Source organism: Littorina saxatilis, linkage group LG10 (assembly GCF_037325665.1).
Source record: "Littorina saxatilis isolate snail1 linkage group LG10, US_GU_Lsax_2.0, whole genome shotgun sequence".
Taxonomy (NCBI): Eukaryota; Metazoa; Mollusca; class Gastropoda; order Littorinimorpha; family Littorinidae; genus Littorina; species Littorina saxatilis.
This window is the reverse complement of record NC_090254.1, coordinates 29,738,181-29,753,462: the sequence shown is the minus strand read 5'-3', so window position 1 is coordinate 29,753,462 and position 15,282 is coordinate 29,738,181. Positions and strand designations below refer to the sequence as shown.

The 15,282-nt window shown below is 41.9% G+C and overlaps 1 protein-coding gene across 2 annotated transcripts in view; it reads left to right on the top strand.

Annotated features, from left to right (window-relative positions):
* LOC138979012 (uncharacterized) overlaps nt 1-15,282 on the top strand; it is a 72,491-nt gene that overhangs the window by 5,870 nt on the left and 51,339 nt on the right. The window contains exons 2-5 of one of the 2 annotated variants that reach the window (XM_070351825.1): nt 526-2,711; nt 4,025-4,312; nt 7,186-7,346; nt 10,762-10,833. In XM_070351825.1, coding sequence (XP_070207926.1) covers nt 526-2,711; nt 4,025-4,312; nt 7,186-7,346; nt 10,762-10,833 — 2,707 coding nt within the window. The remainder of the gene's footprint in view (nt 1-525; nt 2,712-4,024; nt 4,313-7,185; nt 7,347-10,761; nt 10,834-15,282) is intronic. The other variant, XM_070351826.1, reaches the window with a different exon arrangement.

The window sequence follows — 15,282 nt, the reverse complement described above, 5'->3', positions numbered from 1 at the left end:
ATAACATATTTATATGTTTTTGGAATCAGAAAATGATGAAGAATAAGATGAACGTAAATTTGGATCGTTTTATAAAAAAATTAATTTTTTTTACAATTTTCAGATTTTTAATGACCAAAGTCATTAATTAATTTTTAACCCACCAAGCTGAAATGCAATACCGAAGTCCGGCCTTCGTCAAAGATTGCTTGGCCAAAATTTCAATCAATTTGATTGAAAAATGAGGGTGTGACAGTGCCGCCTCAACTTTTACAAAAAGCCGGATATGACATCATCAAAGGTATTTATCGAAAAAAAGAAAAAAACGTCTGGGGATATCATTCCCAGGAACTCTCATGTAAAATTTCATAAAGATCGGTCCAGTAGTTTGGTCTGAATCACTCTACACACACACACGCACAGACACACACACACACACACATACACCACGACCCTCGTCTCGATTCCCCCTCTATGTAAAAATGAATTGAAGGGCTATTTTGTAGAAGGTTTTTTTTCTAAGAATCATATTTTGCATTTGTGCAGGTTATGGACAGGTCAACAGCCAAGACTACAGTCAGAGCTTTGATGCATCTGGTAGTTACAGCTCAACACAACCACAACCACAGTATGGCAGTGTAGAGCAATACTCCTCTGCCACGGACGGTTCTTATGACTACACTCAGTACACAGCCTTTTCCACAGGTACAGGAACTGAGAGTTGTGGTTACAATCCCACCACTGGACAGTATGACCAGAGCTATAGCTCTAATGCTACCCCATATCAGGGGGCTTATGACCAATACTCCAGCTCTGGGACTTATGATACTTCACAAGCTTATGGTGGAGGCACATACAATGCAGTAACTGATTCCTCAAACAGTTACTCTGGTTCTTATCCAACAGAATATGGGTACACTGCAGAGACTCAGTATGGTACAGGGGACACCAGTCAGCAGTATGCGCCAACACAGTATGTGTCAGGCAGCAGTACTCAATATGGAACGTCAGACCAGTACCCATCTTCAAGTCAGTACAGTACCAGTGGCAACGCTCAATCAGTAGGAACTGGAGAGCAGTACAGAGCCTATGGGTCTGGTGGCCAACAGAGCTCAGGAGATATGTACCCTGCGAGCGAACAATATAGCCAGTACACCAGTTCCTCCACCCAGCCTCAGAGCAACTTATCCTTCAGTGACTACAATCAGGATTCAACTCCTTCCTACAACTACACTGGGAGTGAGAACACGTGGCAAGGCGATAACACACAGAACATGGACAGTGGGGGGGGATCATGGGCCCGGCCCAAGTCTTCATCTCATAACCAGGCCTCCTACAACCAAGGCTCTCAGAGCTCCTGTGGTCAGGGTGGCTCATACAACTACAAGCCTGCTTCCTTCAAGGACCCTGGTTCTGACTATCAGGGAGGGTCTGGCTACGACAGGAGTCAAGGCAGAGGTTCATACAACAATAGTAGTGAAGGCAAGGGCCCTGCTGACTCGAGTAGAGGCTCCTTCAACAACACTCGTGGTAAAGCCTCTTATGATAGCAACAATGGTGGCAGAGGCTCCTATAGCAATCAAGGCAAGGGTTCATACAACAACACAAGAGGTCGAGGATCTTTTGACAACAGTAGCAGCAGGGGTAGGGGCTCTTATGACAATAGTTACCGTGGTAGAGGGTCATTTGATAATGGCAACCGAAGTAGAGGATCTTTTGACAACAGCAGTCGTGGAAGAGGATCATTTGACAAGAACAGCCGCGGTAGAGGTTTATTTGAAAACAGGCGAGGTAGAGGGTCATTTGACAACAACAACCGTGGCAGGGGTTCTTTTGACAAGAGCACTGAAGGGCGAGGTTTGCACAACAGTTCTGCTTCCAGTGTCAGAGAGAGAGGTGGCTACGTGCAAAACAGTCGTAGTGACAATTATGATAAATTTGAGAAACCGAATCAAGGTGGACCATCTGCAAGAGGAGGGTACTCTGCAGTAGGATCGAAGAATTGGAGTCGACCTCAAGAAACAGCAGGGTCATCAGCTGAAGCTAAGTCTGGGAAAGGAGTGAGCAGCAGCTCCAGTGCTTCCACAGGTAATGTTCAGGACAAATCTGCAGGCAGCAGCACAAACCCTAAAGTTAGCAAAAGCTTGGGAGGCAGCAGCCAGGCAGGTGCCAAGACCGCAACACCAGCTAAGCCACCAACCACAGTCAGCTCTGCATCGTCAGCCAAAGGAGGCAGTAAAACACCTGTGTTTGGCAGCGGTGACCGTGAGCCGTTTTCACGTGGTACAAGAGGAAAAACTTTTACCACCCCTGTAAATAAAGCATGTGCAAAAGCATTGTCAGGAACAGGTCAATCCTCGACTGCAAGAGCTGTTACAGCTGACTCCACTAACAAACAGGACAGCAAACCCAAATCAGCCATTCAAAAGCAAGCAGAGATCGCCCTCAAATGTGCAGCTGCATTTAAAGGTGTTTCTGCACCTGTTCCTGAGGCAGAGATCAAATCCACTACAAATGCTACATCAACAGCAAAACCTACTTCTACAACAAAATCAGTTGCCAAGGAGGCAGACCAAAAAGCTCCTGACGGTAAGAAGATGATGGAAGACGAAAGAGCACGTGAGGAGGAAATCCAGAGAAAAATCAAGGAATCTGTTGTCGTTATTCCAAACGATGGCAACCCAACCGCAGAGGAAGTGGACAAAATCTTGAGAGCTCCGCCAGCATTTGAGGTACGTAAGAATTCTTGTAACATTTATGAGCCTGTCTAAAAAGGGGATCCCGGTGGGGGGGGGGGGGGGGGGGGGGGGGGTCGGTCGGTTGGGTCAAAAAGGGGACAAGAAAGATGACATTTTTGAATGGGTGTGTGTTTTTACGATAACTCAAGTTATTACTAAATTTGTTCAGATAGACAGGGAATTGAGACAAGGGTGGTGGCGTGCGAGTGTGTGGGTGTAGAGCAATTACCGAAAAACTTCTGGACTTATCTCCATGAAACTTAACATACAATTTCTGTCAGATTATTTTTTAAAAAATTGGTTTTTGATAATTGTCTTTGGAAGAGAAAACATGGGTGGGAGTTGTTCCGTCTCAGACGGAAATGCCCCAGGAAGAATGTTGGCAACTTTTTTTTTTAAATCTCTGGCAGCTGTTGTTTACACTGGGTCAGTGACCGATTTGCGAGGTCAGCCACTTTTACCACGAGAGAGACGGTTTTGAATAGGTGCCAAGGTTATAGTAGATATGGGGTGGGTTGCATGAGAGAACTCAAATTCCAAGCTCAAACGGTTCGACTTTACTCTAAAGCTTGCTCTGTTAAGAATCCGCAAAGCACGAAACGAAGTCGGGGTGCATGAGCCGTCTTTAGGGCTGACTCAACAGAGAAAGAGGGCAAGTCGATGTTGTCGACCTACTTGGAGCGTTAGTGGGAGATTCCATGACGTCACGGGAAATGTGGTCAGCAACAGCCAATGCAAACTGCAGTCTAGTAGGTTCTCGGGAAAAGGGCGCATCAGAGACCGTCTGTTACACAATAATGTACTCTGCGGCATCTGGACGCATTCAAGCATGCACAGGAAGCACGCACTCATACCAACACAGGAGATGACGTGTGTAGTACAAAGTAGAGCGTACGGCGTTATAGTACTATTTTGTGCATTGTGCATGTTGGATCTTACTTACTTAGGCCATTATGAACCCCCGGGGGAGCATAGGCCATCGACGACAATTCTCCATCCGACACGGTCCTGGGCTGCCCTTTCGATCTGGCTCCAGGTCTTCCCCTGCCTGTTGATCTCTGGTTCTATCTGTTTCCATGCTTCGTAGAGACGAGCACGACCCGTCTCAGCCTTCAGGTTTCGGCTAGCCAAGCTTTAACTTAAGGTTAATACTCTCAATGATGACTGATCCAGGGTTTTCAGTGTTCATCATTTTGTTTAGGTTCAGGCTGACGGATTAACTAAATGTTTTGATATCGCCTCAGACAACTTGTTTGATTTTTGAAATATTGTCACTGTGAATAGTTGTTAGCATTGTGTTTGCTCAGGTTCCTGAGCACCTTAAAGAGAAGCTGGAGCAGATGACGAGCCACACCTACTGCAAGGTGTGCTCGCTGGTGCTCAACGCCCCCCTGCAGGCTGCCCAGCACTACCAGGGCAAGAACCATGCCAAGCGTGTTCGACTCTACATCGCTTCTGACGGTAACGTCAGTGCCAGCAAGGTCACCAACATCATGGAACAGGGACTGGCTGCTGTCAATAAAGAGAGCAACAAACCCAAGACACAAGAGGGAGAGGAGAAAAAAGGAGAGACTGGTTCATCTGCAGCTGTGGATGTAAGTGTAAGATTCTTTTGTGGGTCTGCAGCTTGAATTCTGTCTGTTTAAATGTGCTTTCAGGGGCTGCAAAGATAGCCAAGCAGGATATTGAAGGGATTAATAAACAAGTCGCGTAAGGCGAAAATACAATATTTAGTCAAGTAGCTGTCAAACTCACAGAATGAAACTGAACGCAATGCCATTTTTCAGCAAGACCGATACTCGTAGCATCGTCAGTCGACCGCTCATGGCAAAGGCAGTGAAATTGACAAGAAGAGCGGGGTAGTAGTTGCGCTAAGAAGGATAGCACGCTTTTCTGTACCTCTCTTTGTTTTAACTTTCTGAGCGTGTTTTTAATCCAAACATATCATATCTATATGTTTTTGGAATCAGGAACCGACAAGGAATAAGATGAAAGTGTTTTTAAATTGATTTCGACAATTTAATTTTGATAACAATTTTTATATATTTAATTTTCAGAGCTTGTTTTTAATCCAAATATAACATATTTATATGTTTTTGGAATCAGAAAATGATGGAGAATAAGATGAACGTAAATTTGGATCGTTTTATAAATTTTTATTTTTTTTCACAATTTTCAGATTTTTAATGACCAAAGTCATTAATTAATTTTTAAGCCACCACGTTGAAATGCAATACCGAAGTCCGGGCTTCGTCGAAGATTACTTGACCAAAATTTCAACCAATTTGGTTGAAAAATGAGGGCGTGACAGTGCCGCCTCAACTTTCACGAAAAGCCGGATATGACGTCATCAAAGACATTTATCAAAAAAATGAAAAAAACGTTCGGGGATTTCATACCCAGGAACTCTCATGTCAAATTTCATAAAGATCGGTCAAGTAGTTTAGTCTGAATCGCTCTACACACACACACTCTCACACAGACACACAGACACACACACGCACATACACCACGACCCTCGTTTCGATTCCCCCTCGATGTTAAAATATTTAGTCAAAATTTGACTAAATATAAAAATTGTGCAACAACCAATAGAGACATTAAGTCACTTAAAGTAATAGCAAAACATTCACTCAGGCCTAAAAGACAAAGAGAACACACTGAATCATTCTTCACCAAGACTAGAAAATCATGGGCTCTACCTGCATTTTGACTCACATGAGTAATGTGTCTTTGTATTCATCCGTTTCCGTCCGGCCAGCCGGCCGTGGACAAAAAACTTAACATTGAGGTTATCTCAGATGTTTTCTAAGCTAGAGCTTTGAAACTTTGCACACTTCTTGGGTTTGATAATCTACCAGGTGTCTGAGGTATAAGAAAACACACACTTTTGTGTATTATGGCATTATTTAAAGACTGTGACAAAACTTGTTTGGGCAAGTATAAGGTAAAATTTCATTTACACCAAACGCATATTTTTAACTTAGAAGGACAATTAAATTACATCAAACACAATATCTTTAAAATTACAATCAACCTACCTAATGACCTTCCTCTGCAATGATTTTTAAGTAAGTTTGACCAGAAACATTTTTTTAAGATAGTTTCCCTTTTTACATTTAGTCAAGTTATGACTAAATGTTTTAACATAGAGGGGGGAATCGAGACGAGGGTCATGGTGTGTGTGTGTGTGTGTGTCTGTGTCTGTGCGTGTGTGTGTGTAGAGCGATTCAGAGTAAACTACTGGACCGATCTTTATGAAATTTTACATGAGAGTTCCTGGGTATGATATCCCCAGACAGTTTTTTCATTTTTTCGATAAATGTCTTTTATGACGTCATATCCGGCTTTTCGTGAAAGTTGAGGCGGCACTGTCACACCTTCATGTTTCAATCAAATTGATTGAAATTTTGGCCAAGCAATCTTCGACGAAGGCCGGACTTCGGTATTGCATTTCAGCATGGAGGCTTAAAAATTAATTAATGACTTTGGTCATTAAAAATCTGAAAATTGTAATTAAAATTTTTTTTTATAAAACGATCCAAAATTACGTTTATCGTATTTTTCTTCATGTTCTGATTCCAAAAACATATAAATATGTTATATTCGGATTAAAAGCAAGCTCTGAAAATTAAAAATATAAAAATTATGATTAAAATTAAATTTCCGAAATCGTTTAAAAACAATTTCATCTTATTCCTTGTCGGTTCCTGATTCCAAAAACATATAGATATGATATGTTTGGATTAAAAACACGTTCAGAGAGTTAAAAAGAATAGAGATATAGAAAAGCGTGCTATCCTCCTCAGCGCAACCGCTACCGCGCTTTTCTGGATTGTTAATGTCACTGCCTTTGCCACGAGTGGTGGACAGACGATGCTACGAGTGTACGGTCTTGCGGAAAACATGCAATGCGTTCAGTTTCATTCTGTGAGTTCGACTGAGCTTGACTAAATGTTGTATTTTCGCCTTACGCGACTTGTTTCATGATTATTTCCACCAAATGTAACATACAGACCAGCTAAAAAAGAACGCTCAAAATCCAAAACCTATTTTCAGATCAAACTTTTAATAATCTAACATGTTTCTCCATCCATTTCTGGACCTATTAAAAATTAGATTGAGATGATGCCCTTATCACTAACTTGGTTATTCAATGCACAATGTACCATGCGTTTCGCGTAACGCCTTGTGTGCCAAAAAAGGTGCTTTTTTTTCTTGAACAGTCAATTTTCTTAGCATCCAGGCGACTGACAGACATAAATTTGGTATGGATAGAATCTGCATGAGGAATACTTCATAACTGTATTGTTTATATTGTAGTCATTTAAAAACAGAACAAATACAAAGTGATAAAAGTATCCAGAACAGGATTTTTGCATTTGGACACCTTGACAGATTCCTGACCATATACTAATATCCCCTTATCAGGAGGAAAGCTGTAAAACATGTTGAATCATCCCTGCAGGAATCGAAAAAGTGGGAGTGCTGTACGCTTTGTGGTGTTGGCTTCACGTCTCTCAAGCAAGCAGAACAGCACTACAGCGGCAAAAACCATGCCAAGAAAGTCCGGCTTTCTGAGGCGAACGCCTGTTTGGAGAAAGCTGCTGAGGCCAATCTTGTGAAAAAGTAAGTAACAGATGTCATTTGAATGATCAGGAAATTTTAAATGTACGTGCAATAAATGCGTGTTTTCCCAGCAGCAAAAGACGATGTACGGAAATAACTCAAGAATTTTAAGTGATGTGGCAGAGTAATATCCCCTGACATTGAGGCAAGTTTTTCAAAGCGAGGCGATAGCAACAGCATGCTGATGACCAGTTTTAACCTGCCATTGTAATGAAGAAGTAACTCTGATGTGTATGCTAATTGTTATGCAGTGTGCACTCGATATGATACCCTTTACTTTTGAAAATATGCACATTGGAGCCATGATTCGTTGCGGATTGCTTGCCGATTGCTAAGCATGTGTGTTTCGTGACCTCAAGCCAAACCCAAGTGCCCTCGGTCAAAACACATTGTTAGCGATCACTGTGGGCCAGTGATCATTGCCTCAACAAATCTCGAACTCGGATAATTATGTTTTTGAAAGAAAAGGTTATCAAATAAAGCACACACTGCTTAACATACACATCAGATTTAGTTCTTAGCGTTGCAGGTTTTTAAACCAGTCGGCAGCGTGCTTGTTGCTTTGTCTCTCTTAGAAAAGGTTCTTTCGTAGTTTGGGCTCTTACTCTGCCCCACTCAGACCTGTTTACCCATACGATTTCGCCGTATTTTGTATGCAAAGTTGCCAAGGATACGACCAATACGTTTGGAGAGAAAAAAAATAGACGATAGTAAACAAAATCAAGGTTGATCGTGATCACTAAATGGAAGAGGAAGAAATCGAAAGTAGGTTGCCAAACCTGTTCTCGCGATAGCCCAGTGGATAAAATCCAGCTTTGACGATTGGTCAATGTAATCACGTGAGACGTGATATGACGAGATTGTATCTGCCGCCATTGTTGTCGTCGAGTCCAGCACATTGACGAAAATGTCGAAGTGAAAAGCAGTAACGCCTGAAAGTTCCACTTCTGAAAATGGACAGTGTTATTCAGGCATGGGAAAAGGAAATTACGTTTCAGCGAAAATAAAAAAAATTCCGCGGCAGAGAAAAATTAAATTAAATTATATGTTTACTTTTGTCTGTCTATCCATTATTTGCTTACACAAGAACTATCAAAATATTGGTCTAAAATGCTAAAATTCGTTTTCCTTCCGGGGGGCTTTGCTCCCCTGGTCCTCCCAACGGGGCAGAGTACCCTGCTGGGGCCAAGGCGGCCCCTGGACCTTGGCCTATTTTCAGATTTTTTCTATGTTGGAATTCCCATGCCTGGTTATTGCTGCCCTTGTGAGTTGCAAAATACTCTTAATATTTTGAAAATACGCTGAATCTCGGTGAAAAGTACACCAAAGTCAAAGTGTGGGTAAACACACTGCTTGAAAATCCTGACAGTTATTTGGGGAAAACGTCTATTCTCTCTGTATGTGCAGAAACTGTTAACTTGTTGGGTGAATGAGACAGAAACATAATTTTGAGATACTGATAGTGTCTTACCTGGATTTTCTGAATGGTCTCTGAATTAATTTTATATATTTTTGAGCACCCGGAAACTTTAGCTCAAAACTGTAGCTTTGGCAATGTTACAAAATCAGTAATGAATTGGCCGACCAGAACAGCTGAAAACCAGTCTCTAAAAGGAATATGCTCTTTCACTTATGATGAGTTGAAGTTGTTTTGTGCAATAAAGTTTACAATGTTATTCATTGTCTTGTAACAATAAAAATTGTCAGTAAGTACTGGTGTCACATGACTGATGTGAACCAGTTGATTGGCTAATGGCGATGCGCTTAAATCTGTTAGCGCACTCTTGGAGTGCGCTAACTTTTCCACAGAGCGTATTCTTACGCCCTTTGCCAAAGCGAGACTGTACTCTCATCCTCAGAATTAATTAATGACATGTAGCTTATATTCTTCACTTTACCAAAAAATAACCATACATTTCCTGCGGCTCAAAGCAGAAGTTTTTTTTCCCTGACATCGCAGGCGCCTGTGCCACAGTTAAGCCCACTGATCTAAAAATAGAAGCGGCTGTATCTCTTCCACAAATGGTCTCTTCTCGTTTTGACTTGCAAAGATTCTTCTCATATGCCGTGTTAGTGGCATGTAGCTTATTAACCACATTACTAAATGATGAGTTAGTGTAAAATTCCCAGCGGCAAACAGAAAACACAAGTGTTATTCCGATAACGTATCAGCTAGACCAGCATTTCGCCATTTGGAAGTCGACGCTGTTATAGTAGACTACACTGAAATACGACTGCATCAGTTCAGTAAATGAATGGTTTCCGAATTATTATTTCAAGGCAACAACAATCGGAATCGAAAACGTGTAGGGTTAAGAACGTTCTTACCATGTATAAAACTTATTACCAGCCTGCCTCATGCGTGCAGACGAGCAATTGTTGTTTTTGAAATGAGACTGCAGTGCAGTGCCGTGGTTCGATTGCCCTAGCCGCCTAGCAGACAACATAAACCCCGCAGCAAATTAACATGTTGGGCAAATGTGAACAAACAAACGATGGGGACATAATACGTGTAGGGTTCACAGCATTCTTACGGTTCATATATATAGTACCAGTCTCCCCGATGAGTGAAGATACAACACGAGAAACATACCACATTTACTTTGAAAATGTGCTAACCGTGGCCTTGGCCGGAGTCAATTCAAGGGGCAGCACTCTGCACAGTCAATCTGTCGAAGCTCGATGAAGGTTTCGAATCGCAAATAACTAAGAGCACAGTCCTTTCACCGAGTTTAAATGAGGTCTCTATGAAAGATCATCACTTTTTAGCTTAACGCTACACTGGAATTTACCAACAGAAATTAAAACAAGAGTTTGCGTGTGACGAAAGCACGACACACTTGAGACAGCCCACACAAAAGTAGATCTGACACAAACCTGACCACACAGTTACGCCTATCCAAATGCGCGTTGCAAAATGTGCGTTTTGAATCTTCTTTTTTCTCTGGCGGTACTGACAATATCGTTATTGAAACAATCCCAGTGCACTAAGGGATTTATAGAGCAAATCGAGAAAATTAATAATTATTTTCGAGATTTGCTCTATAAATCCCTTAGTGCACTGGGATGTCTCAATAACTTAAATAATACTATTATAATAATATCATCACATTCAAGGAAATAATAGGGTCAAGTCGAACTGGCTGTGATTTTCCATTTTTCTTCACAAGGACTTTGGTTTGGCTAGTTTTATGTTTTAAACAATGGTAGGCCTTCTGCCTTTGAAGGTTGTTGCTCATAACCAGTTCAACTGCACTGTAACATTGCCCAGACTTATGTTCTTGTATCAAAGATGTGTGACTTCTTCCTGCATTCATTATTTCATGATTATGTTTGGAGTGTGTTTTGTGACTGTTTTAATCCCCACAAAAAGTATTGTAACTGTGAGGGTGGTGGGGGTTGTTTCGTTTGACAGGAAGTATGTTCCTGTTGTATCTGGTCCAACCAATCACAAGGTGACAGGTCCAAATGTGCTGGTGTTTCAGAGGTAGGTCATCAAGTCTGCACCTTGTTCCTAAAAGATACATTCCTCTCCATGGAGATGATGATGTAAACCACCGCAGATCTGTCCAGGCTCCAAATAAGAGCTTCCTTACACTTGTGTTAAATGGGTGTTTTTTTCTGAATTGATTTTGCAGTAGTGTCAGTTATAAAATCAATTCAGTACATTTTTGGTGTATGAATGCTCTTACCTATGTAAATGCCTGGATGGATCCATTGTGATTTACAAGATGGTTTACATGGGAAGACTTATTCGCCTGAATTCCCGTGAACAAGTCAAAATTATGCAGTTATTGTAAGTCTGAAGTTTACAATCGGTCAAACTGGGCATTTTTTCATTCAGAGGCAGGCAGTGTAATTTTCAGTCTTTAATGGCCTGACGCGTTTCTTCATTCAATAGCTGGCTGTATTTTTCAGACTGGAGTTAGCCTGACATATTGTATCATTCAGTAGCCTGCTGTATTTTTCAGACTGGACTTAGCCTGGCGTATTGTGTCATTCAAATGCGCTGTGGGCAGTGGAATAGCCTAGCGTATTGTGTCATTCAAATGCGCTGTAGGCAGTGGAGTAGCCTAGCGTATTGTATCATTCAATAGCACTGTAGGCAGTGGAGTAGCCTAGCGTATTGTGTCAATCAGAAGCGCAGCAGGCAGTGTTTTTCAGACTGGAGTAGCCTGACGTATTGTGTCATTCAGAAGTGTAGCAGGCCGTGTTTTTCAGACTGGAGTAGCCTGACATATTGTGTCATTCAGAAGCGCAGCAGGCAGTGTTTTTCAGACTGGAGAAGCCTGACATATTGTGTCATTCAGAAGTGCAGTAGGCAGTGTTTTTCAGACTGGATGTATTTTGCCATTAAATTACATATTACTTACTCCGAATCACATATGCATTGACTTAGTCTGAGATGCTTATCGTCTGAAAAAAACGCTTGCCGTCAAATTAAGGGAAGCAACCCTTTTAGAAAAACACTGACTCGGTGAGTTAGTCAGTTGGTTATTCTACGTGGGTTGTCCCCCTTGCCGTGGGTGGCGCTACCGCCAATATCCGGCGTGATCACACGTGGACATATCATACGACTTTTTCAGCTCTGCTTCTTCGGTTGTGTGCTCATCCCTTCTGGTCTGACTGACACAGCCCTCAATATCAATTACTGATCTCTGACACCATAACTGATTTCAGCAGTTCACGAAAGAATTTTATCAGTCAACGGCCTTACTACATTGAATCGCAGGTTCTCTCCCCGTCGACATTGTGTCCTGGTTAATACTTGTAACTACCCGGAGCATCAAACGCCTTTGGCAACCACTTCAGTAAACGCAGATATGAACTAATAAACTCACACAATCCCCAACAGTGAGAGAGGTTTTTCCTGGCAGACAAAATTTTTCTATCCTTCTCACCCACATCAAATGGGTGAAATTTTGAAGTATCGTTTCCTTTTTGACTCACATGCGAAGCAAAAGTGAGTCTATGTACTCACCCGAGTCGTCCGTCCGTCCGTCCGTCCGTCCGTCCGTCCGTCCGTCCGTCCGTCCGTCCGTCCGTCCGTCCGTCCGTCCGGAAAACTTTAACGTTGGATATTTCTTGGACACTATTCAGTCTATCAGTACCAAATTTGGCAAGATGGTGTATGATGACAAGGCCCCCAAAAACATACATAGCATCTTGACCTTGCTTCAAGGTCAAGGTCGCAGGGGCCATAAATGTTGCCTAAAAACCAGCTATTTTTCACATTTTTGACTCACATGCGAAGCAAAAGTGAGTCTATGTACTCACCCGAGTCGTCCGTCCGTCTGTCCGTCCGTCCGTCCGTCCGGAAAACTTTAACGTTGGATATTTCTTGGACACTATTCAGTCTATCAGTACCAAATTTGGCAAGATGGTGTATGATGACAAGGCCCCAAAAAACATACATAGCATCTTGACCTTGCTTCAAGGTCAAGGTCGCAGGGGCCATAAATGTTGCCTAAAAAACAGCTATTTTTTACATTTTTCCCATTTTCTCTGAAGTTTTTGAGATTGAATACCTCACCTATATATGATATATAGGGCAAAGTAAGCCCCATCTTTTGATACCAGTTTGGTTTACCTTGCTTCAAGGTCAAGGTCACAGGAGCTCTTCAAAGTTGGATTGTATACATATTTTGAAGTGACCTTGACCCTGAACTATGGAAGATAACTGTTTCAAACTTAAAAATTATGTGGGGCACATGTTATGCTTTCATCATGAGACACATTTGGTCACATATGATCATGGTCAAGGTCACTTTGACCCTTATGAAATGTGACCAAAATAAGGTAGTGAACCACTAAAAGTGACCATATCTCATGGTAGAAAGAGCCAATAAGCACCATTGTACTTCCTATGTCTTGAATTAACAGCTTTGTGTTGCATGACCTTGGATGACCTTGACCTTGGGTCAAGGTCGCAGTTCTTAGTGTATGATGTCATTGCTAGGTTTAGTTATTTGACCATGTCAAGGTCAAGCATGTGAGTCGTATGGGCTTTGCCCTTCTTGTTCCCATTTTCTCTGAAGTTTTTGAGATTGAATACCTCACCTATATATGATATATAGGGCAAAGTAAGCCCCATCTTTTGATACCAGTTTGGTTTACCTTGCTTCAAGGTCAAGGTCACAGGAGCTCTTCAAAGTTGGATTGTATACATATTTTGAAGTGACCTTGACCCTGAACTATGGAAGATAACTGTTTCAAACTTAAAAATTATGTGGGGCACATGTTATGCTTTCATCATGAGACACATTTGGTCACATATGATCAAGGTCAAGGTCACTTTGACCCTTATGAAATGTGACCAAAATAAGGTAGTGAACCACTAAAAGTGACCATATCTCATGGTAGAAAGAGCCAATAAGCACCATTGTACTTCCTATGTCTTGAATTAACAGCTTTGTGTTGCATGACCTTGGATGACCTTGACCTTGGGTCAAGGTCACATGTATTTTGGTAGGAAAAATGTGTAAAGCATGTGAGTCGTATGGGCTTTGCCCTTCTTGTTTACGATAGTAATGCTCTATACATATTGCAATTGCCTCTGTTATCTGAGACATCCATGATAAGTCAATTTATCAAACGGGGTTTTCTTGAAAATTGGGACAGATAACATTTCCTTACCTTAAGAATTTTAAAAAATTTTACTGCAAAGGATTTTCATTGCTTCTTCTGCTCCCTTATCCCAGCGAAGCTGGAGGTATCCCACGAATGTTATATTGTAATCGACTTGAGAAATGTTCATGCCGATAATACATGATAAAGAAGGATTCTTAGTGACCTAACTGAGGCTACAATTGGGGGTGGAAAGTCACCCAAAATTGGGAACATACTAACTTAAATATGGTGGGTGCAAACCAATTCTTCGATTTTTGATCCAACACCACCCAGGGTCGCTTTGTTGGGGTAGAATTTTCGAGACTACACCAATTATGCTTGCGCAAGTAAACGACGTCACGATGTTTTTACGTCAATGCATCGTGACGTCATCCCTTCTCCTGGGATTTTCTCTCGCGCGTGGCTTGTGTGTGTTTGCATATTTATAGAGAGAGAACAAGAGAGAGTGTAGCCTATATCTGAGTGTGTGTGCATGTCTGTCTGTCTGTCTGTCTGTCTATGTGTGTGTGTGAGTGTGTTTTGTGTGCACGAAGAGCGTGTGTGTGTGTTTGTGTATAAGAGAGAGGGAAAAGAGAGAGTGTATGTGTGTGTGTGTAGTTATGTGGACGTGTTTGTGTATGTGAGTGTTTGTGTGTGTGTGTGTGTGTGTGTGTGTGTGTGTATAAGAGAGAGGGAAAAGAGAGAGTGTATGTGTGTGTGTGAAGTTATGTGGACGTGTTTGTGTATGTGAGTGTTTGTGTGTGTGTGTGTGTGTGTGTGTGTGTGTGTGTATAAGAGAGAGGGAAAAGAGAGAGTGTATGTGTGTGTGTGTAGTTATGTGGACGTGTTTGTGTATGTGAGTGTTTGTGTGTGTGTGTGTGTGTTAAAGAGAGAGAGAGAGATTTTTCCTTCGCTGGGGGTATGCAGTGCCTTGGCGTTGCACTTCTACTTAATTGTACAATTGCTTGTGAGCATCATCCCCATCCTTCCAGCTGCTTTATTTGTGCTCTCTTGTTGAGCAGACGCTGTAGGAGGTGCACACTCCTAACAACATTTTCTAAGTTTTCGTTCCTGTTCTCAGGAATTTCCTTATCGACCTTAGAGAGCAGGAGATCCTTCTCCGCTGGTCGAAACCTTAATTTGTGTTAGTTGTTTCTATACAGAGGATATCGTCTTATACCCAGCGAGATGCCCTCAAGTCCTCGGGCTTGAAAACTTGAAAGCATGAGGCAACCTCTTCCCAACGGTCTTATTATTAGATCTTTCAAAGGCAGCCTCTTGGGCTTCACTTCTTAGTGACCCATCAGCTGCAGTTCACGGCGGAACC